Source organism: Dromiciops gliroides, chromosome 2 (assembly GCF_019393635.1).
Source record: "Dromiciops gliroides isolate mDroGli1 chromosome 2, mDroGli1.pri, whole genome shotgun sequence".
Lineage (NCBI taxonomy): Eukaryota > Metazoa > Chordata > Mammalia > Microbiotheria > Microbiotheriidae > Dromiciops > Dromiciops gliroides.
In genome coordinates, this window is record NC_057862.1 from 107,332,432 (window position 1) to 107,355,252 (window position 22,821).

Consider the following 22,821-nt stretch of genomic DNA (forward strand, 5'->3'; position numbering starts at 1 on the left):
TCCAGCAAGGGTTGGTATGTTCCATCTCTAACCTTCAGAAGATACAAGAGTTTCTTAACCAATTTTTATATCTTAACCCCTTACGGAATCCAATGATACCTATGGATTTCTCAGAATATTTTAAAAATGCTTAGAATAAAATACATTGGATTGAAAAGGAAATGAATTACATTGAAATGCAGTTCTATTTGTGTGTATTTGTTGGTTTGCTTGTTTCTTTATTTATTTTTGAAGCATATGGATCCCAAGTTAAGACTTTGTGATCTATAAGATGCAATAGCAGTTCATAGAGAGGCTGAAAAATATCTGGGTGCTGTCTATGGCTATCAAAGGTGAATAAGTGGAAAGAATAAAAGATAACATCATATTCTCAAACCTGAGTGAAAGGGAAAATGGTGGAGCATTGACAAAAGCAGGGAAGTAAGAAGAGGGAGTAAGTTAGGAGTCTGTATTAGGAAATACTGATTTTACTGTGTCTGTGGAACACCCAAGGAGTGATAACCACTAGACAGACACTTAGCCATATAGGTCTGTAACAGGAGAAGGTGAGTTGGACCTGGAGGTTTAGATGTGGGAGATGTCCTAATGAAGATGGTTTACCTAGAAGTCATGGAGGTATGAGATTATGAGATTATTATAATCATGAGATTACATAGGGGAAGATAGAGACTTAGAAGAGAAACAAGTATGGAACCCTGGGAGAAACACTTCAAGGGGTTACAAAGAATAAGAAATATCTAATGAGACAGAGGAGAATCAGGCAGAGGAGTAGGAGCAGAATCAATGTGATGCTGTATGTGTCACAAGTGAAAAGGAGTATGCAAACTATTTAGCAAATTACAAGCACTACACAAATGTGATTGCTATTAACACTATTTTTCATGTTACTATAAACACACTGGAATATTAATGAAGCCTGGCTGGCTGAAAACATTCTTTCCAATTCTACTTTATCTCCTGCTTTGAGATGTTATGAAAAAGTCCCATAAAATAAGATACCTCTGCTCCCAGCTGCCATGACTCATTATGAAAGTAATTGAGGGGGAAAAAAAAAGCAGTTAGCTATATTAATGGGAGCTCAAGCCATTGAATGTTTAGTAAACACTGAAATACATTCAGAAGCCCAGAAGTAACTAGTGCAAACTGGATCTCCTAAGGAGACCTGGATGTTTCTTCCCTGAATGATACATTTCTGCTCACTCCCAGTGGGATCTCTGCAAATTTAAAGTAAACTGATGCCTTCCCACTGTCAATCTGCTGCTATTCCTCCTTTCCTTTTATGACAGATATGAATCAGTCCATGTGGCCCACAAAGGTCATAGTCATGCTTCTGTCACTTTCTCCATTGGATTGAAATCTGATCATGGTCTCTCCTCTTTTCCAGGGAGCTGCCTGTCCACTCTGTGTTCAGGATTTCTGCCAGCTACTTTTTCAAAGTGAAAAACTGGAGCCATTCTGTATGAGCTTGTCTGAAAAATGGGGCGGTAGGCAGGGGAGAGATATTAATTAATGATAAATGCAGACAAAGATTCCAAAAAAGGGCTCCCAGAATGTGGTTTCCTATTAGTAGATCAGAAGTTAAAGAGTTCTGGATTAGGAGTCAAGAGACCTCTGCCCTGCATTCTTTCTCTACACCCCAGGACCACTGTGCCTACAATTCCCCCCAATTAGAGATAAAACCATTAGATTAGAGAATCATAGAGACTTTCTAGTATGACCCTGTCCATTTACAAATGAGGAAACTGAAGCTTGGAGCAGTGAAGTGGCTGACTTGCCCAAGGTCTCACAGTAAGTCCCAGTAGAGCTATGATTTTAACAAATTTCTCCTGACTCCCAATGCTCTTTCTATTCTGTAATAGCTGTCGTCCACAAAGTTATTTTTGAAATGTAAATACTCTTGGGGGAAGTAATATGTTCATTCATTAGCACAGTAGAATAAATTAGTTCATCTAATACATTTCTCCTTGACAAGAGAGACCTAGGCCTGGCAAAGAACAGGAAAGGGAGAGGAAAAAAAGCAAGGGCCTTAGTCCTTCTTTTTGAACCATGGTTTCTTTTGGGGGGAACTAGATAACCTAAAATGTTCCTTTCAAACTTTCCATGATTCCATTTGTCCATGAGTCTCAATATATGTCAATGGCCCTTGATAAATGTGCGGTTCTTATCCTCTACTTATTCCAACCTTGTTGAATGCAAACAAGATCAAGAATCAGGAAGACCCAAGCTTTCATCCTGCCTCACTTAACTACCTGTGTGATCCTGGGCAAGTCCCCTTAATCTCTGTCTGACTCAGTTTTCTCATCTGTAGTATGGAGATAACAATTACACCCATCTCCCAGGGTTGTTGTGAGGTCAAAAGAAAATACTTGCTCTCTCATAATGTTTACAAAGTATTAAATACTTATTATCATTGTCATCATCACCACTACCACCATCATCATTATTCATATAAGAGTAAGTTTTATCATTTGAAGATTAAATATGTTTAACAGAATAAGACTTCATCTCTGATGGGTCTTAGGCACCTTGTGTTAATTGAGCATCTGCAGATTTGGCCTTATTCAATAAAATCAGGATGCAATCCCAAGCATAAAGATTTCAGTTTCTTCTCTTACCAGACAATCCAATTCCACTATCCTAGGTAATGTCATAGTTCACATATGATAGCTATCAGCTCATCAGACACATCTAAGAGTCTGCCTCCTCCCAACCCCCAATAGCTCTAGTCAGGATGGATATGCTTCCTAAAAGGGACCTAGGACTGAGGGTGTGACTTAGTTATTTCAGACTTGGTTTGAAACCCCTTCATTCAGAGATGACATCCTAGAAGGGTAGTGTTGACCGGATTAAGGGAAGTGACTTTCTGTTCCTTTAGGGAGTTAAAATCCCCTCATTCCCATGAGACATTTTTGCTGATAGAATTTCCAATAAGCCACCTTTAGAGGTGTGTGGGTATCATGTTGACTTCTAGCAGGAAGGCATGAAATTGTAAACAAATATCCTAGTTTCACCAGAAGTGGTAAAAACAGGGCTTTGAGAGGTTCCATCTTGACCTTCTTGCTTTGTTGTTTTCTAGGTAGTAACATGGTAGCAGTTGTGTGAACTGGCTTCCTGTCCTGTTTCCTTCATGGACAAAGATAGAATAGTAGGGGAGACTGGGAAGTCCCAAGCTTCTCTGTTAGTAGAAGGCAGCAAAATGCTACTCATTTGTTGAACAATCAAAGGCCTGTCTCTCTCCTCAAAGCTGGGAAGTTCACATGAACTATTGTTAAAGTTGTTCTTGTCATTGAGTTGTTTCTATAATGTTCAACATTTCGTGACCCCATTTGTGGTTTTCTTGGCAAAGATGCTGGAGTGGTTTGCAATTTCCTTCTCTAGCTCATTTTACAGATGAGGAAACTGAGGCAAACAGGATTAAGGGACTTGCCCAGGTCGTGCAGCAAGTGTCTGAGGACAGAGTTGAACCCAAGATGAGTCTTTCTGACTTCAACTTCAGGTCTAGCACTCTATCTACTGCACCATCAAAATTGGGATAATCTCTTTAGATGAATGATTGTTTGCCTTCTTTAGTTATTTTATTTTCATCATACAAGGAACTGAGACACAAATATGATAAAGTAGCTAGAGTGATGACCTAGCTGTCAGGAAGCTCTGGGTTTAGAGCTTGCCTCTGACTCATACTGACTGTATGACTTAAGGAGTCCTTACTTACAGGGTTCAGCTTTGCAAGAATGCTATGGGGGCAGCTAGGTGGTGCAGTAGATAGAGCATCGGCCCTGGAATCAGGAGTACCTGAGTTCAAATCCAGCCTCAGACACTTAACACTTACTAGCTGTGTGACCCTGGGCAAGTCACTTAACCCCAGTTGCCTCACTAAAAAAAACCAAAAACAAACAAACAAACAAACAAAAACAAAAGCAAGAATGCTATGGAATACTCCAGAAGTTTTGCCCCTTCTCCACCCCAGGCAAATAGATGTGGGGTGCTCCAGACAATAGCTGGGGGAAGTTGTATACTTCTAGCAAACCAGCAAGCTAGCCTTAACTTAGTATGGAGGCCATACTTTCCAATTACACTGGTCTTTAGTCTGTATGTTCTGTGCCTGATTCTTTATAGGTCCCCGGATGTGACCCTGTATCCATCCTATCACCTCTCTTGTCTCAGTTCCTTTGCCCCTAACATAGTGGTAATGGTTACCCTTAGGCACCTTCCAAGATCAAGATTCTTTGACCACATGACTTCATAGGCCAATAGGGCTATCTGTCCTCTCTGAATTAAATATAGATGGTATTGGGAGGGAAAGGGGAGGAAGATGTCCTCTCAGAATTAAATATAGATAGTATTGGGAGGGAAATGGAAGGAAGATGTTAGTAAAAATGTTGTGGGCATGGATTCAAAGATAAAAAAAGAGGAAAGCTTTTGTCCTACTCTTTCTCCTAGCTCAAATGAAATTCAATGCTGCAAATCATACCCAGTTAATCTATAATGGCTTTATCCCCACAGTGTAGCAAGTCACTAATCCTAGAATTGCATAAGGCTTCCACTGAAAGATATCATCATTTGCTAATCCTTGAGCCTAAAAGTACAATTACACCTTCTAATCTGAGGACTTAAAAAGACAATCCAAATGGAAGTCAAGGCATCATCTGCATTTAACTGAGCAGAAGGACATGCTTACATTCTAGTTTGCTTTTACTGGCTGGGGCTCTAACTGTATCACAGAATGATAATCTCTTAGAATTTGAAAATTCCTTAAAGATCATCTACTCCATCCTCCCTCCCAGTGTGGGAATATTTTTTATAGCCCCCCAACAGGTGGTCATCTGCATCCTGCTTTGAACACCTCATGTGACAGGGAGCTTACTACCTTGTGAAACAGTCCATTCCACGATTCAGAAGTTTCTCCTCTCTTGAGCTGAAATCTGTCTCCCCCAAATTTGGAACTGTCTGTACTAGTTTGAGCATCTGGAGCAACATAAAAGAGACTCAATATCTCTTCCCTATAAAAGTTCTTCTGATATTTGCAGGCACTGATCATTGTCTCAATAAGTCTATGCTTGTCTAGGCTGAACAGACCAAAGTCGCTCTACAAACTAGCCTTTACAACATCTCTCACCATCCTAGTAGCCCTTATCTGCTGTACTCTACTTTCTCAATGTGGTACCAATAAGTGAACACAATGATCCAGATGTGGTCTGATAAGGTCAGAGTGCAAATGGAATATCACTTAAATACCCTTAATATATACCCTTTGAATACAACCTAAATTGACATTTGGGACAGGGGGAAGGTGCAGGGGGCTACCACATGTTCCTGTTAACTCACATTACCCTTGTGTTCAGCTACCACTCTCAAATCTTTTTCACATTCATATCTATCCAGACAAATCTCTCCTTCCCTGTGTTATATTGTTTCAGGATACATGTACATGCATGTGTTTATATGCATGTTTCTGACACTAAATGTCTGAGTAAACATGCAACCTGTAATTCTATGAGGTTTCTTACCTCCACTCTCTAGATTCATCTACACTTGTTAAAGAGTTTAATTTTGCCAAGAAGATGGATGATAATGGGGAGCTTTCTAAATCTGGTCATTCATGCAAAAATAGTGTTTTTCAACTTTTTCTCTTCCTTGAAATGTACCTGTAATGTTAGGACTATGGGATGGGGAAGGGGAGAAAGGATGTATGTTAGAACCCACATTCATTTTTTGGTTTTGTTTTGTTTTTGTCACAACAACTCTTGTTAAAAAGAGAATTTTTGCCAACTTCTAATATTGCACAAGCATGAGATGGGAGCAGTACTTATCTGTCCAAAGGTTCACCTTCAGTCTTCAAAAATAATCTTGAAAACTTGTAAGAAATCTTCCTAATGAGAAACTGGGGTCTTTCAGTTAGTCAAACATTCCCCCTGCCTCCCAATTAAGTACAGGGATATGCTTAGCTATGATGGGAAAAAACATATTGGGAACAGAAATCTAATTCCATAATAATATAGTGGAGTGGCTAGGTGGAGCAGTGGATAAAGGACTGGCCCTGGATTCAGGAGTACCTGAGTTCAAATCCGGCCTCAGACACTTGACACTTACTAGCTGTGTGATCCTGGGCAAGTCACTTAACCCCCATTGCCCTGCAACCCCCCCCCAAAAAAAACAAAAAACAAAAAACATAATAATACAGTAAGTGTATACCAGCATGTAGAGGTCACTGAGCAAGAGGAAGAGTTTAGGGCCATTTTACATGGAAAGAAAATGAGGCCCAGAGAGATGAATTGGCTTGTCAAAGATCATATATGTATTAAGCAAAAGATGTGGGATGTGAAATCCCCAAATCCAGTGTGGTACAGTGGATCATGCACTAAGCCCGAAGTTAAGATAACTTGAATTAAAATCCAGCCTAGAGGGGCAGCTAGGTGGCGCAGTGGATAGAGCACCAGCCTTGGATTCAGGAGGACCTGAGTTCAAATCCGGCCTCAGACACTTAACACTTACTAGCTGTGTGACCCTGGGAAAGTCACTTAACCCCAATTGCCCCACCAACCTCCCCCCCCAAAAAAAAGAAAAAAAATCCAGCCTAGTAATACTTACTAATTATGTGCTGTTGGGCAAGTCACAAGCTCTCTTTGTCTCATATTCTTTAACTGTAATATAAGGATAATAATAGCACCTATCTCCTAGGGTTGTGGAGAGGCTCCATCCATCAATCCATCCATCCATCCATTAATCCATCCATTCTTCCTTCCTTCCTTCCTTCCTTCCTTCCTTCCTTCCTTCCTTCCTTCCTTCCTTCCTTCCTTCCTTCCTTCCTTCCTTCCTTCCTTCCTTCCTTTCTTCCTTCCTTTCTTCCTTCCTTCCCTCCTTCTTTCCATACAATGTAACCAAAAATGTAGGTCTGGGTCATCTAACTCTTATTCTTTGGCTCAAACTACATCATTTGCTAAAGGTCCTTAACCCAGAGAATATTTTCTCCTGCTTTCATACCTTGCCTTTCTAGTACTAGTGCCATTAAAGAAATACAATCTGCCCCCCCCCCAGAGTGCCACAGTTTTCTAATTATATTATATTTTATTTTATTTTTTGTTTGTTTTTGTGGTTTTTTTAGTGAGGCAATTGGGGTTAAGTGACTTGCCCAGGGTCACACAGCTAGTAAGTGTTAAGTGTCTGAGGCCGGATTTGAACTCAGGTCCTCCTGAATCCAGGGCTGGTACTCTATCCACTGCGCCACCTAGCTGCCCTGTATTGTATTTTAAACAGTAGATATTGCCTTCTTGCAATCTTGGTTTCCTGTTTCTTTAACAATGCGTTTAAGCATTTTTTGATTCCTGGCAAATTCCGAAAGGTTTAGGATGTCATATTAAGGGTTAATATGTGTGCACTGTCCCTTTAAAATATGGCTCAATTAGGGTTCTTTGTGATATACAAAAGTTCACCAGACTGGCTCCAGGATTTGTGAAATCCTCAAAGTGCCTCTTACCAAAGGGCCTCTAATGGAAGGATCTATAGACTCCTGCCCACAAATGACCTCTGCCAGAGGTAAATGCCAAAGCACCTCAACAGAGATATTCTCATTTTCTTCTCAAGAAAGAAGGCACCCCAGTCTCACTGATGCACATTAATATCTCAAGAGTGAAGACAGCAAGGCTGAGTCTCATTCTGGAAGACAACTGCATTTTAATCTGTTTTTTAAGGGTACTACTCTTAGCTGTCTCAATCCTTAAACTACAAAATAGGGAAAGGAAAGAGACCCCTTCTTTAATGGAAAGGTTTGTGAGGCTTGCTTGCTTTTTTTTTTTTTTCACCTAGGGATGGGAAGGGAGGAATGGAAAGAAATGCTTTATGGCAGATCTCTAAGTATGGCCTGGGGCAATTTGTGACTTCTGGGCCATTTATTTCTGCGAGGAATAGCAGGGCATCAGGTGGGAGTTTTATGGGCATAGGGAACACTCAGTCACTCAGTCACTTTATGCAAAGTTGTCAACAAGAAAGAGTACCGAAGGACTAGCAGCTTCTCCAAAGATCTGTCGAATGATTAAGAAAATCCATCAATGCTTATGACACATCTTTCCCATATTTCGACTGAGCAAAAAGCACCCAAGAAGTCTAGAAGCACTTTGATTGCATCGTATCTCTACATGCATTATGTCAGCAATGATACAGATGTGGGTGCCACCAGGAGAGGGAGGGAAGGGGCAAAGCACTCTTCTCCGCCCATCCCCAGATATATGCTATGCATATTCAGCTCAGTTTATCACCTCTGGGGCATATATACCACCAGCTGCTTTTCCCCAACTAGGTTTGCTTCCATACCAACCCAAGTGTGGTTCATTCTGTACTGCTAGCTTAGCTTAAAAAAATGGCATTGAAACATTTAGTGTCATAAAAATAATATATTATTTTTTCAACCCTACTTTAAAATTTGCAGTTACACCAAAAACCTAAGCCTATAAACTATGTGACATTTGACAAAGTCTTTTTTTTATATAACATCCACTTGACACTGTGAAAGAATTGTATTTACAATAGCTGTGCTTCCACAAATGTCATTTGAGGACTCCTGGGGAGGGGGAAGGAATAAGCACTTGGTATCGTTATCCAGCTTCCTTGTCAAGAGAAAGAAGGGTTGTGCTGAAGTTATTGTTTAAGGTGCAGACATCACACACTCAGCTATACATTGAGATGTGTCTCTTCTCCCTAATCCCCCCTCCCCCAAAGCGCTATTTTATTGATTTAAGAGAGATGGAGGAAGGAAAGGGTTTTTGTTTATTGTTTTAAATCAAGGTAATTTCAAGGACAGGACTATGCAAGACGGAACACTAGAAATATCCATTGTGTATGGGACCTATGGAAGCTGGGTGCAGATTCAGCAATAACACACATGGGCAGGTCATTAAATTATCAGAAGGAAAAAAAAGACGAATGGATTCATCTGAGGTCTCCTTTTTGCTGTTAAAATAGTCTGATCTGGTCTGAAACCACTAACGTAAAAGAATATTCCTCCAAAGGTAGACCAGGAAGGGAGGTTTGGGGGCCGGGGGGAGGTGTCAGAGTGCAGAGAGCAGATTCTGAGCATGAAAAACTAGCTATTCAAATTGAAATGATAAAATGCAAATTTTGCTTCAGATGTTTCTCTCATTATTAAATCTTATCAAAAATCCTAAGAAAACAGACATGCAAATAGGGCATGCTATGTTTACTCAGATACACCTTAATTTCTCCCCCAAATCATATTTTCTGTCTTCCTTTTTAAGTTTATATTTTTTGGGGAAAATTTAGTTAATTTTTAAAAATCAAGTTTAATTACATTTTAGTTTCCTTAGTTTGTTTGATGAGACAAGTCAGTCTAGTGAATCAGCACTTGCCCTAGAATAAGGAAGATCTGGATTCAAATATTACCCCAGCCACTTCGCAGTTGTATGAACCACTTAAACTTTTTGGGTGTGAAAGGTTTGGGTTTGATGGCCTCTTTGTTTCCTTCCAGCCCTAAATCTAGGTTCCTGTGATGAGTCATTCAATTATTATTTGTTTGCTTTTTAAATTCCCTGGATATATATCTTAAAGAAATATACACATCAGAAGCATGTTCACTCACCTTTTGGTCCAGGCTATAGGCTAGGATCCAGTCTTCCTGCTGAGGATGAAAGAGTAGACTCTGGATATAAAAGTTCAGTCTGTACTTTTGGTAGGTTGCTCCTTCATCTGAGCTAATCAAAATGCTGCTCTCAATCTCAGGATCACTGAGAAGCATTATCTGAGAAACACAAAGGGAAGAATTTAGAGAAGGAGTTAGTGGGGGGTAGGGGAATTAGAATAAATGTAAGAAATTAAACCATATATTTTAAGTTATTTATACTTGGACATCCTAGAACAGGGTGGGATTGGTGGGACTTCCAAATGAAAAATTGATGTTATCTTTTTTTTTTTCTGATTTCCTTTTTTATTGGTATATAGAACTGAAATAGTGCTCAGGATTGGATCTGAATACAAAGGAGACCAAGTCTTCAACCTCAGTTTGTAAGTACACGCTGAAAGCCTTCTCCTTTTGTTCTTTCTGGCTTGGAGCAATCATGTACTCAATCCCACTATTTAAAAAAATTCTTCTTTCACATCACTCAGACTTTCCTTATTATTCATTTTTAATATCTCTCCTACAAAGGAAATGCTTATGGTAAAAACAAAACAAACCAAAAAAACCAACAACAAAACAAAACAAACACGATCCCAGTTAATGAGAAGTGTGGCATGGGCCATCATTTTATAATTTTAAAGTTCACTTTGAGACTACATATATATATATATATATATATATACACATACATACATACATACATACACACACACACATACACACATATGGATATAGACTCTTTTTGGTCATTATCCCTTCCCCCATAATGGTATGACATCATCAAGAAGTGGAAGTGGCACATAAGACATGACTCCAAGGCAAATTCTGTCCAACGTCCATATTAAAGACAATTTGGTACCAATCCAATTATTCATTGAACACTTATGATTTATATACTTTTGTCCCCTTTTGATCCCTTTATGGGTTAAAAAAATCTCTGGTGTCTTTTCCCTTCTACCTTCTTTGGTTTCAAAAGTCCCAGGTTTCTATGTGACTCTTTATAGGTGAGAATGAATTAAAGTCTCAGCTGTTTTCTTTATACTTTTGGATTTCTGGTTCTCTTATTCTGAATTTCAAGTTGGGAAACTTTTGGTGGAGTTACAGAGTGTTAAGGGACAATTCATGCTTCCCTCCTTATAGAACAGGCAGAGTGGCTGCTTTTTCCCAGCATTTTATAAGATTTATTCACTGTTGCCACAAGTCATCATAGGGGGCTGAGGGGAATGGATGGATATCTTAAAGCAGGATCCAATCAATAGTAGAATGGGGCACTTGGGCTGGATGGAAACTGTATTTTAAAATGCATGAACTTAGCATAGTTAGTACTTCCTTATGGGTTATATTGTGGGCAATTAAACGATCTTTTCCCCCTAGTGCATTGAAATTAAACTGTTTATTGTATACAGGTATAAAGATAGCTTCATGCTTCTGGTTTTAATTAGAAGATAAGACTAACATCATAAACTGGTTTTATTTGATATGACAGTTACAATGCATTTAATAAACTAACACCTCTCCACTCACTAAATATAAATACACATAAAATATAAAGAAAAGATATAAAATCAATCTTTTATATGGTTTATTAGAGAACTTTTTTTCATTTCAAGTTCTTTTTGACATTGTCAACAAAATTCAACCACAATTCAACTAGACAAAGTTATTATGTTCCTACCATTTAAGATATGCTGTTCTACTGCAGTCTTTTTCCTCCTAGGAGGTGCAGTAGATAGAGTGCTAGGCCTAGAGTTGGGTAGATCTAGGTTCAAATCTTGCCTCAGACACTTACTAGCTGTGTGACCCTGGGCAAGTCACTTAACCTCTATTTTCCTTAGTTTCTCATCTATAAAAAGGGGACACACTGGAAAAGCCAGAGAAAATGACAAACCATTCTAGGGTATATCTTTGCCAAGAAAACCCCATGGGCAAAATCCATGGGGTCACATAGAGTCAGATGTGACTGAACAACCAGACAATAACAATTGATTCTCTATGAAACAACACCCCCATATATATTTATATGCATATGTGTGTATTTTCTCTGAAGATGTAAATGTGTATATATATATATATTTATATATGTGTGTGTGTGTATATATATATGTATACACACACACATACACATACATCTTCAGAGGAAAATCTTACCTCTTTCTTTACTGAATGCAATCTCTATTTCAAGATCCCTTGACAAGATCCTCTACTCTCCATTTACACTAGCTCTTCTTTTCACCAAAGCCAACCCCCCTATACATATACCCTTGAATCCAATCTCTTCCTTGCCTTCTGCAGCAGAATGCCTCCTCAATTACCTCTTCTCTTTCTCTAATCTTCAGTCTCTATCTCCTGCTTTCCTCCCTATTGCCTTGGTACATGCCCAAATCTTCCCCATACTTAAAAACCTTCTTTCAGTAAACCCTACCATCTTCTTGAGCTATTACTCAATATCTCCTCTCTCCCCGTCACAGTCAGACTCCTAGAAAAATGTTGTCTACACTCAAGTGCCTTTACTTTCTCTCTTTCAGTCACTTCTAGACCTTTTGGAATCTGACTTCCAGCCCAATCATTCAACAAAAACTCAATTCCCATAAGTCTAATGGTTTAATTATGTGGTATCAATTATTTTGGTCTTTGTAACACCAATATCTAACACTGCACCTGACACACAGGAGGTCACATACACAGGTAAATATATTAAGAGTAAGACATGAAATGATGAGGGCAAAGGAGAGAATAGACAAAAGAGTCTTAGAGATATTTCAAGAGGAAGAGAATGCTATCAGCTCTGGGGATCAGTGCAAGCTGCATAGAGGAAGCAGCACCTCAGTTGAACCTGGATAGGAGATAAAGAAGTGGAAAGGTGGAAGTGAGGGGAGGGCATGCACTCCAGGCATAAGAAATAAAGTATTTAAATGCATGGTGTGGGAAAAATAGTTTTCTTGCTTATGATGAAGTGCTAGGAATCTACTTTAGCTGTAACATCAGGTACAGAAGACTGGTAAGGTAAATGGGATTCAGTCTGTACTGGACCTTAAATAGCAGGCTAAGGACTATGCATTTTATCCTAGAAGTAACCAGAAATAACTGAATGTTTCTGAGCCCAATAGTGGTATCTTTAGACTTCTGCTTTATTTATATACTTTTATGGGTCTGTCATCTCATCAAAGTAGGACACAAGGTGGCACAATGGATAGAGTGCTCAACCTGGAGTCAGGAAGAATCCGAGTTGTAATCCAGCTTCATTTACTTACTAGCTATGTAATCCTGAGCAAGTCACTTAACCTCTGTGTGCCTCAGTTTGTTCCTCTGTAAAACGGGCATTGAAATAGCACCTGCTTTCCAGGGTTGTTGTAAGGATCAAATGAGAAAATATTTTAAATCACTTGGTAAACCTTAAAGTGCTATGTAAATGCTAGCCATATTGTTGTTGTTATTGTTGTTAATTAATTATTATTATTATTAGTCCTCTAATAGTATAGATCATAAACTATTTTAGCTTTCATAACCTGAGCTCCAAGGTTCTGTTCTGGGCCCTCTTTTTCTTCTTCCTCTATGTTCTCTCACTTGGTGATATCATCAGTTCCCCTGAGTTTAATGATTTAACGATCACACATATGCAGATGATTTGAAAAGAAAATCAATTAGTATCAATTACATTTATTTATTTTTACTTTGATTTTTGGATTAAACTTATTTCTTTAGAGGGTGGGAAATGGGAGATTTCATGTGGATACAAATAGAGCATGCTGGTTGTCCATCAGGTATACCATTGCCAATCTATCTCCTTATCCAATCAAACATCTTCCTCAGATAATCCTTTATGCCACTTCTGCATGACACTTTGTCAGTAATGTGTTACAGGGGACTCACACCTACCCAGCCCTTCTCTATAGCTCTGTGGGTGACCCATGACTTTAATTCTTTAGAAATTATATTTCTCCAGTGACTCATAGTCATAGTGAATCACCAGAAGAATACTGATGTTCAAATGAGTTTTTTGTCAGACCTATGCCTTTGGAAGATTATTTTGTCAGTTATATGAAGGATTGGGTGGGGATAGGAGAGAATGAAGACATTAAGACAAAATTAAAGTTTGTTTCAATAATAAAGGCAACTGAGGACAAGGGCTTGAACAAAGGTAGTGCCAAAGGGGATAGATGTGAGAAATGTCACAAAGGCAGAATGGTGGCATTTGGCAGTAGATTAGAACTGAGTGGTGAGAGAGAAGGAAAGGATCAAAGATGAATTAATCCAAGGATCCATCTACTCTGTAACAAAAAAGGAAGAATAACTTTGGGAACTGCTGCATATATTATATCCACTCCCCTAGGGAGAGCAGGAGCCAGAAGGGCCAAACATTCAAAGTGAGTCCAGCTCTACACAGATCAGCTCTGAGTTCTGCCACAGTCTGAGAAGTGATGCTGCTATTCATGCACTACCATCAAGGGTGCACAGAGATTATTAATAGGTAGAATGAAAAGAAGCAATTATTTACAAAACATCTACCATGTGCTGAGTACTATGCTAAATGTTTTTCAAAATTATCTTATTTGATTCTTACTACAGCCCTGGAAATTAGGTGCTATCATTGTTCCCATTTTATAGTTGAGGAAACCGAGGCAGATTGAGGTTAAGTAACTTGTTCAGGGTCAGGCAGCAAGTATGTGTCAGAGGTCAAATCTGAACTCAAGTCTTCCTGACTCCAGGCCCAGTCCCCTTAAACAGATGAAGAAATTGAGGTTCAGAAAAACTGTTACTTGCCCAAGAGGCTGTAAGTAGTTTTATTAAGATTGGATACACATGGAGTCATAAAAACAAAAAAGCACAGGAAGTGTTCAGGGAACAGCCATTCAGGATGGCTGGCACATGGGGCTGATGTCTGGGAGTAGCAGGCATGCAGAATAGAAAGATAGTTTATGGATGGAAAGGGAAGCCTCTGAAAACAGACTTACTTTGCATCATTTCCATAGAAATTCCAATCAAACTGGTTCCATATATTTGAATGGCATAGAAAAAGGAGACTCAGAGGATCCATTAAAAGAGGTTTATTTTCTGTACTTCACCAAAATACTAAAATTTAAATGACTCCTTCCTTACTCCTGGGTTGTGTTGGGTTTTTTTTTGGGGGGGGGGGCGGAGTGGAGGTTGTATGGGGTTTATTTTACATGGAGAAGTTCCTTCAGTTATAAAAAAGATTACATCATCATGTCACATACCTTATTGTGAATCATTTTAACAAACATGAGGATTATTTGCATTTTTTTAAAAAGGAGAGAGCTAAAAAAAAATAACCCAGCCTCTCCAGGTCAAATCTCTGTCACTGAGTGGAAGAGAGCTTTAGAACTGAGGGGAAAGGAGGCAGGGTGTTCCCAGACCCCCAAATCACAGAGTACCTAATTTCTTCATCTTTTTCCCTCTCTGGACAATTCTACTGTTTCTCAGAATCTCCAATTTCCTAATGACTATTTTAAAAAATTTAAGATAAAAATTTAAAGGGGGTAAGGGACAAAGTCAAGCAAGGAGATTTCTCTAACTTGTAAGGAAAACTTATGTGGATGCAGCATGATACAGTGAAAGGACCAGTGGACTAGGAGGTGGGAAACCTGGGGCTGGGACAATCATTTTCCTAAGTGCCCACGCCTCAATTACATAGGGTCACAGCATCTAAGAGTTCAAGAGAACTGAACTCCAGAAGCCATCTAGTCTAACCCATGTTTGACAGGTAAAACTAAATGTCTGTGGTCACCCGTCCCCAGTGTGGGGAAAGCTAACTAGGACAACAGTTTACAGTTTAGGTATTAAACATTTATTAAAATGTATTACAGGTTAACAAAGAGAGAACAAGTGTCTGAAATAGGAAAACCTAACTACCCTCCAGGAGCGATCAGAGCTCCACCTCTCACAAGGTTCTAACCACCAACTGACAAAACAGCCTTCCACACTGCTTGAAGCTGATTGGTTGAGAGTGGTCTCATGTTGATGTGAGGTAACTTCGGGACACTGAACCTTAGAAAGGTCACGCTCTCTCAGCAGTGGGCCCTTGGTAATAATATTCTCACACATACCTGACCTTGTCACTCCCCTACTCAATAAACTACAGTGGCTTGCAATCAATCACCTCTGGGATCAAATAGAAAATCCTCTGTTTAGCATTCAAAGCAACTCATAGCCTCTACACCCATTATAGTCTTCCTACATCTTACATCCTTTACCCTGGCCTCCTTGTTGTTCCTCATACAAGGTACTGCATCTCTTGTCTGACTGTCCTCCATACCTGAATCCTCTCCCTTCCCATGTCTGCCTCCTGATTTCCCTAGTTTGCATCAAGTCCCAGGTAAAAGCCTACCTTCTACAGAAATCACTTTATGATTCCCCTTAATTCTAGTACCATTCATTTTGTGTATAGTTTGCTTCTAGATAGTTGCTTACGTGTTATCTCCCATTATTAGACTTTGAACTCCTTGACAACAACATATTTCTTTTGCCATTCTTTGTATCTCCCCCACTTAGCACAGTGCCTGGTACATAGTACACAATTAATATCTATTGACTGAATGACTATGCCTTAAAGCCAGTCACTGAAATAAAATTTGAACAGCACCAGGGAAAGAACATATCCCTGGGGCATGTCACCAGAAAATTCTTTCAAGTAGAAATGGACCCATATATGATATTCAATTAGTTTTGAACCATTTGACTATAGTACATATATACATACACATACACACATATACATGTATGTGTGTACCATATCTCTCCATTTTATACTTAGGCAAATCATGAAAGATTTAGATTTCAGCAAAGTATTTGAAAAAGTTACAGTGCTTCTTCAGGATTCTCTTGTTCTATCAATCTTGTGACCTTGTTGGAAGGAAGGAAGGATGGATAGAAGGAAGAGAGGAAGGAAGAAGAAGGAAAAGAAAAGGGAAGTGAAAGGAAGGGAATGAAAGGCAAGGAAAAGGGACAGGAAGGAAAGCAAATCAAAGAAAAATGGAAAGGTTAAAGAAAGAATAAAAGAGAGAAAGGAAGAAAAGAAGGAAGGAAAGAAATAAAGGAAGGAAGGAAGAGATAGGTATTGTCTATTCTTATTTTTTTTTTTGCCTTTTTTTTTGTGGGACAATGAGGGTTGAGTGACTTGCCCAGGGTCACACAACCAGTAAGTGTTAAGTGTCTGAGGCTGGATTTGAACTCAGGTCCTCCTGACTCCAGGGCCAGCTCTATCCACTGCGCCACCTAGCTGCCCCTGGTCTATTCTTAATGAAGCTAAGCTGACTGAGTCTTTGCTCTTCCCTGTTCTGAGTGTTTACACACCATCTCTTTAATCATATGTTCTCGAATTTGTCCAGGAATCACGGCTCAGTCTATTGTTTTCAGACATCACCTGTTTCCTTCTTTTGAAAATGGGACATGTGCTTTTCTCCAGTCCTGTGATACCTGTCCTGTTTTTCTCAGATCTCACAGTTAGATGTGTTCATCCTTTCAGGATCTGATGATGTAATTCATCCAAGCCTGGTGACTTAAACAATCTGACTTTAAGGCAGATAAATACAATCTTACCTTCTCATCACTGATTCTAGCTTTCCAGTCCCTGCTTACCATTTCCTAATTTATAAAATGAAGGAGATGTAGTACATAATCTATGAGTTTTTCAGATTCTAGGATTTTAAGTTATCATCCAAATGTATCTAGGGGTATGCTGGAGGGAGATATAGCTAGTTCTAAGAGCCAGTTGTGAAATTTTCAGTGTTTGTATTTACACCTTGAAATCCATAAATGTTAAAAACCAAGGCTTGATTTATATAGTTTTATTAATTGTTTAGCCTTAAGAAAGTGACAAAAATGTTAATAATGAATATTCTTAAAAGTGTGCCAGCACAGATTTTTTTTCCTAGGAAGTCAGTTGTTAAAAATATATCAGCAGGGGCAGCTAGGTGGATAGAGTACCCGCCCTGTGTTCAAGAGGACCTGAGTTCAAATCCAGACTCAGATCCTTGACACTTACGAGCTTTGTGACCCAGGGCAAGTCACTTAACCCCAATTGCCTCATATGTGTGTGTGTGTGTGTGTGTGTGTGTGTATATGTGTGTATATATGTATATATATATGTATACACACACATCTATCTATCTATCTATCTATCTATCTATCTATCTATCTATCTATCTATCTATCTATCTATCTATCTATCTATTACATTCCTGGTCAGATCCAAGAAGTTATCATAGGATTTCCAAGTTATGCCACTAGAAATAGTGCCCAAGAGATGCATTATGAGCATTTAGCCAATCATAGGGCAAATGCATGTATAAAGAGACAGGAAGGGAAGAAGAGGAATAAGAAAGCCTCAACATTTTAAGGACTGGGACTACCTCAGAGCACAGCACAGTGGGGCAAAAACCAGCGTAGACTCACAGTAGGATCCAAACAAGTCTCCCAAGTTTCAGACTCTCCCTCCTCCAATGCATCCTACATAGCACCTGTAGGAGTGAGTTTCCTAAATTATGGTTCTGATCATGCTCCTGCTCTTCCTGGGAACATTCAATGGATTCCTACTTCCAACCTCCTTATTACTTAACATTTAAGATTTGACTTAGCAGGCTTAGCTTCCACTATTCAGTAGCTGGCTTATTCTTTCAACCTTATCTGAATACACATGACTTTTGGGGGTGAGCAGGGCAATATGGATGTGTGTGTGTGTGTGTGTGTGTGTGTATGTGTGTGTGAATGAGGGTTAAGTGACTTGCCCAGGGTCACACAGCTAGTAAGTGTCAAGTGTCTGAGGCCTGATTTTAACTCAGGTCCTCCTGAATCCAGGGCCAGTGTTTTATCCACTGTGCCACCTAGCTGCCCCCAAGGGCAGAGCAATATGGGTCAAGTGACTTTCCCAGGGCCACACAGCTAGTGTCGTGTCTGAGGCTGGATTTGAACTCAGGTCCTCCTGAATCTAGGGCTGGTGCTTTATCCACTATGATACTGCCACCACCTACTACTTTTTTCAACTTCTGAACCTGTGTAGCCTTATGAAATATACCATATTATTATCTTGTGTGGTTATTTACTTTTGAGAGTGTCCTGTCTACCCAATTAGATCATAAATTCCTTGAGGGTAGTGACCAAATCCCAGTTCTTATTTTCCCATAACAGTGAACAAAAATAGTATCCAGAGTAGGTATTACATAAGCATTTGCCAAATAAATATATTAATGTAGCTACAGAATTTATTTGAAATTCTAGGGGGGGAAGGGCAATATACATTGACTAGAGGTTATCAAACACACTCAGATGTTCAGATAAAGATGGGACTGTGTGACTTCCAAGGGCCCATATAATTCTTACACTCCATGAACTCTAAATGATGTTCTCCATATCCAAAGAGATGTGAATTCTAGATCCTCCACCTACTCCCCACCATTAACACAAGTAATGGATAATCACTTGTTCTGTGTCAATTCTGACCTGTTATACAAGGTTTAGGTCTAATCTAGGTACTATTTAGTCCCTATCTATTTGTCTGCAATCAGCAGTTCTATTTCTGGCCATTATCATGCAAATAAATTCTAGTTACGATGTAGGAGAAGAAAATTAGACTGGGAAACAGGTGATGAGTTCTACTCTTTATTCCTGCACTTATCACTCTATAAACTTGGATAAGTTATTTCTTCTCTCTTTGCTTCAAGGTCCCATACCTTAAAAGGGGAATACGGCTAGATGCTTTCTGAGGTAAGTTCCTTCTGGCTTTAAATATGATTTTTCAATGCTTCTCTGAAGATAATTACAGAGCAAAGGCAGCTTTCTTCTGACATTTCTATCCTGAGTAAAGTAGAAACCCAGGGGAGATGAGGGCACAGTCATTACTAAAGTTTCTTCTCTTGACTTTAAACTGGAAAGAAAAAAATTTCTCATTCTCCTGGGTGACTGTGCTGATTGTGGTTTAACTACTACAGCTGGACTAGAGCTACCTTGGCAGGTCTTCAGAGGGCAAAGGAACATGAAGATCCTTGAAGATCTTGTTTGTACATAGTTGTTTCTATGTTGTATCCCCCATTAGAATATGAGCCCCTTGAGAGGAGGAAGATTTTTGCCTTTCTTCATATCCCAGCATTTAGCACAGTGCCTGTCATAGGTCCTTAGATAGAGTAAGAGTAAGTGAATAAGAGTCCTAGATTTGAAGTTAGGATGGCCTGAATTCAAATCTTTCCTCAGACACTTAGTGGCTGTGTGACCCAAGGCAAGTCACATAATCTCTCAGCCTCAGTCTCCTCATTTGTAAAATGGGGATAATAATAATAATATTAATAATGATAATAGCATCTACCTCTCAGGGTTTTTTTGTGAGGCTCAAATAAGATATCATATATATGATCCTTTACAAACCTCACAGGTATTATATAAATGCTAACTATTATTATTATTATGTTAATAAATACTTATTAACAAGATTTGACATTTTAAAAAACTGCTTCTATTTAACTGATGAAACAAAATTATGTGAACCTAAAAGTCCCTAGCAGGGAATAAGGCTTCATATGGACATTCATGATGAGATAGTCAAGACAATAAAGCAGTAAACAGCTAAGAAGGAGTTAAAGGAAAGCCAACCAAAAAAAAAATAGAAGTGATGAAAGGAAAAAAAAAACCCACAGCAAATGGAAACTGAGAGGAAAAAAAATGCTGACAGCTTCTCTTGTAAAATTCTCCTTGCCAGTGGTATTCTTGTCCCTGCCCCCTCCTTTTCTTTTTTTCCCCATTATGGATTTGGCAGATAAACTTTATTTCTTCCCCCTACCTCACCTCATTGTAAGGCAATGGAGGAGGGTACAGAGAAGTCGCAATTTTGTCAGGTGGGGTTCTCTGAGTAATGACCCATTATTCTGTGCCAGGATGGGGCCAGACAAGCAGCTTAGCGAAAGTGACAATAATAGTAATAAAGAGAGAAGGGGACCTCCTGGATAACAACCTAATGAGGATCTTGGGCCTTCATGGGGCGGTGGGAAGAGGCAGGAGAGGAAGGGAAGGGGCCTGAGGGACAGAGGTCCATGTCGGTTTTCAATTCTGTATTTTCCCAGTTTCCTTTTCTTTTTCTCCAAGGGAGGAAGGGAGGAAGACAGGAAGGAAGGAAGGAAGGAAGGAAGGAAGGAAGGAAGGAAGGAAGGAAGGAAGGAAGGAAGGAAGGAAGGAAGGAAGGAAGGGAGGAAGGAAGGAAGGGAGGAAGGAAGGAAGGAAGGAAGGAAGGAAGGAAGGAAGGAAGGAAGGAAGGAAGGAAGGAAGGAAGGAAGGAAGGGAGGAAGGAAGGAAGGGAGGAAGGAAGGAAGGAAGGAAGGAAGGAAGGAAGGAAGGAAGGAAGGAAGGAAGGAAGGAAGGAAGGAAGGAAGGGAGGAAGGAAGGAAAGAAGGAAGGAAGGAAGGAAGGAAGGAAGGAAGGAAGGAAGGAAGGAAGGAAGGAAGGAAGGAAGGAAGGGAGGGAGGGAGGGAGGGAGGGAAGAAAGGAAAGGAAGAAGGGAGGGAGAGGAAAGAGTGAGAGAAAGAGAGAAAGAAAAGAGAGAGGAACAGAGAGAGAGAGAGAGAAACACACACCTCCCCCCACCCCAAATGTTAGGGAAATAGCAGCACATTTGTCAAAGGGTAAAACTGCCACTTCTGATTATAGGACTCCAGCAATGGATCCACCCCTATAGTGATTTAGATTAATCACTTTTCATTAAGAGCCAATAAACAAACTCCAGTCAGGAGGCGCCTCTCTGCCCTGGCCCACTGTTGCCATTTATAATTGCCATAAGGACCAGCAAAGGCGCACCAGAGAGTTGTCAAATATAATTTATAGGTTTTTAAGATCTAATCATTTTCTATAATATTAGATTAAATGACAGCCTTTAATAAAGAGGAAATTACATTTCACCTTGCTTTCATGATTTTTTTTTCTTTTCAGCCAGAGAGTTTAAAAGAAAGCTTTCCCTTTAATTCCCCATTAAGTGACCTGAGAAAGTCCTTGAAAATGTACTTGAGACAATTTACCAAAAAGACTACGGTGCAACCCAGCTTGTAGCCCACAGACTGTACAGAGTAGTTGGGCAGGAGATGAATGGGAATAACCCCTTGTCAACAGCATGGGACCCATGTGGTGGAAAGCAGCTCTGTCAGCAAATACTTTCCCCTTGTAGTAGCAGGAGGACAGGGTCACACTGACCACAGAACCACTGCCAAAGACCAGGAGGCAAAAAAAAAAATGTGCAAGGTCAAAGATAGGCCTCATTCATTCATTCATTCATTCATTAAACAGACATTTACAGAGAACTTACTTTTCTTCTGGTGGGGATTTGGTTTGGAAAGATATACGTATCAAAAATTAAATAAGAGCTAACAGGCTAAGTTCCAATCTTCTGGGATGAAGAAAAATCAGAAAGGCTGCCAAATTCACACAGTTCCCACCCTGCAATGACTCATCTTAACATGGGAAGGTAATGGGGTATAAGGGAATGGGTATTTACCGAATTTAAAGTCAGAGGTCCCCATTTTGAATACCAGCTCATCAATAATGTCCATATGAAGCCCTGTCCCCTGCTAGGGTCTTTTAGGGTCACAGAATTTTATTTCAGCTGTTAAATGGAAGCATGAGCTTGGAAGAGTATACCCTATTAGCATTGTTGCATTGAATTGCTCCTACTCTTCTAAAATATACCTATTGTTTTCACTATTCTTTCTACTTCTGTTTTCTTAGAAGAAATCTTACTGCTTATCTTTCTAGGGTGATCATGGCTCCCATTGAATTCCTGGAGTCCTATTACTTTTTTTTGTTCCTGTGGTAATCACCTATTTCATTTGCTTTTCAATTTGTCAATAAGTATTTATTAAATACTGACCATGCAGAAGACAAGTGTCTCTTGAAGCAGGTATGGCTTACACTATCTACAATATATCTGCCAACTCTCTCCATGTTCATAAAAGAAGGAACTCCCTCCCAAACAATCTATGTGTTTTCTATGCATATTTTAAAATAATGCTTGTGCTAAAATAAAACAAGATCTCCTGAAAGATGTAATGATGACAATAACTTCTGTTCAATGACGCTCTAATTATTAACATAAGTGAGAAATGAAACATGGAACTGAATGCTTTCCAAAGGCATTTGCCACTGTCATTCAGTATGTTCATAAAAGGATCTAATTGGAAGAGGGAGTTAGAGTGAGATCTTCCCAAAGC

General features: G+C 39.4%; 1 protein-coding gene across 1 annotated transcript in view; it reads right to left on the reverse strand.

Moving 5' to 3' along the window:
• The window catches only part of SORCS3 (sortilin related VPS10 domain containing receptor 3), a 690,926-nt gene that overhangs the window by 302,815 nt on the left and 365,290 nt on the right, over positions 1-22,821 (reverse strand). Inside the window, exon 4 of the mRNA XM_043989102.1 lies at positions 9,590-9,748. Within this exon, the coding sequence (XP_043845037.1) occupies positions 9,590-9,748 (159 nt within the window). The remainder of the gene's footprint in view (positions 1-9,589; positions 9,749-22,821) is intronic.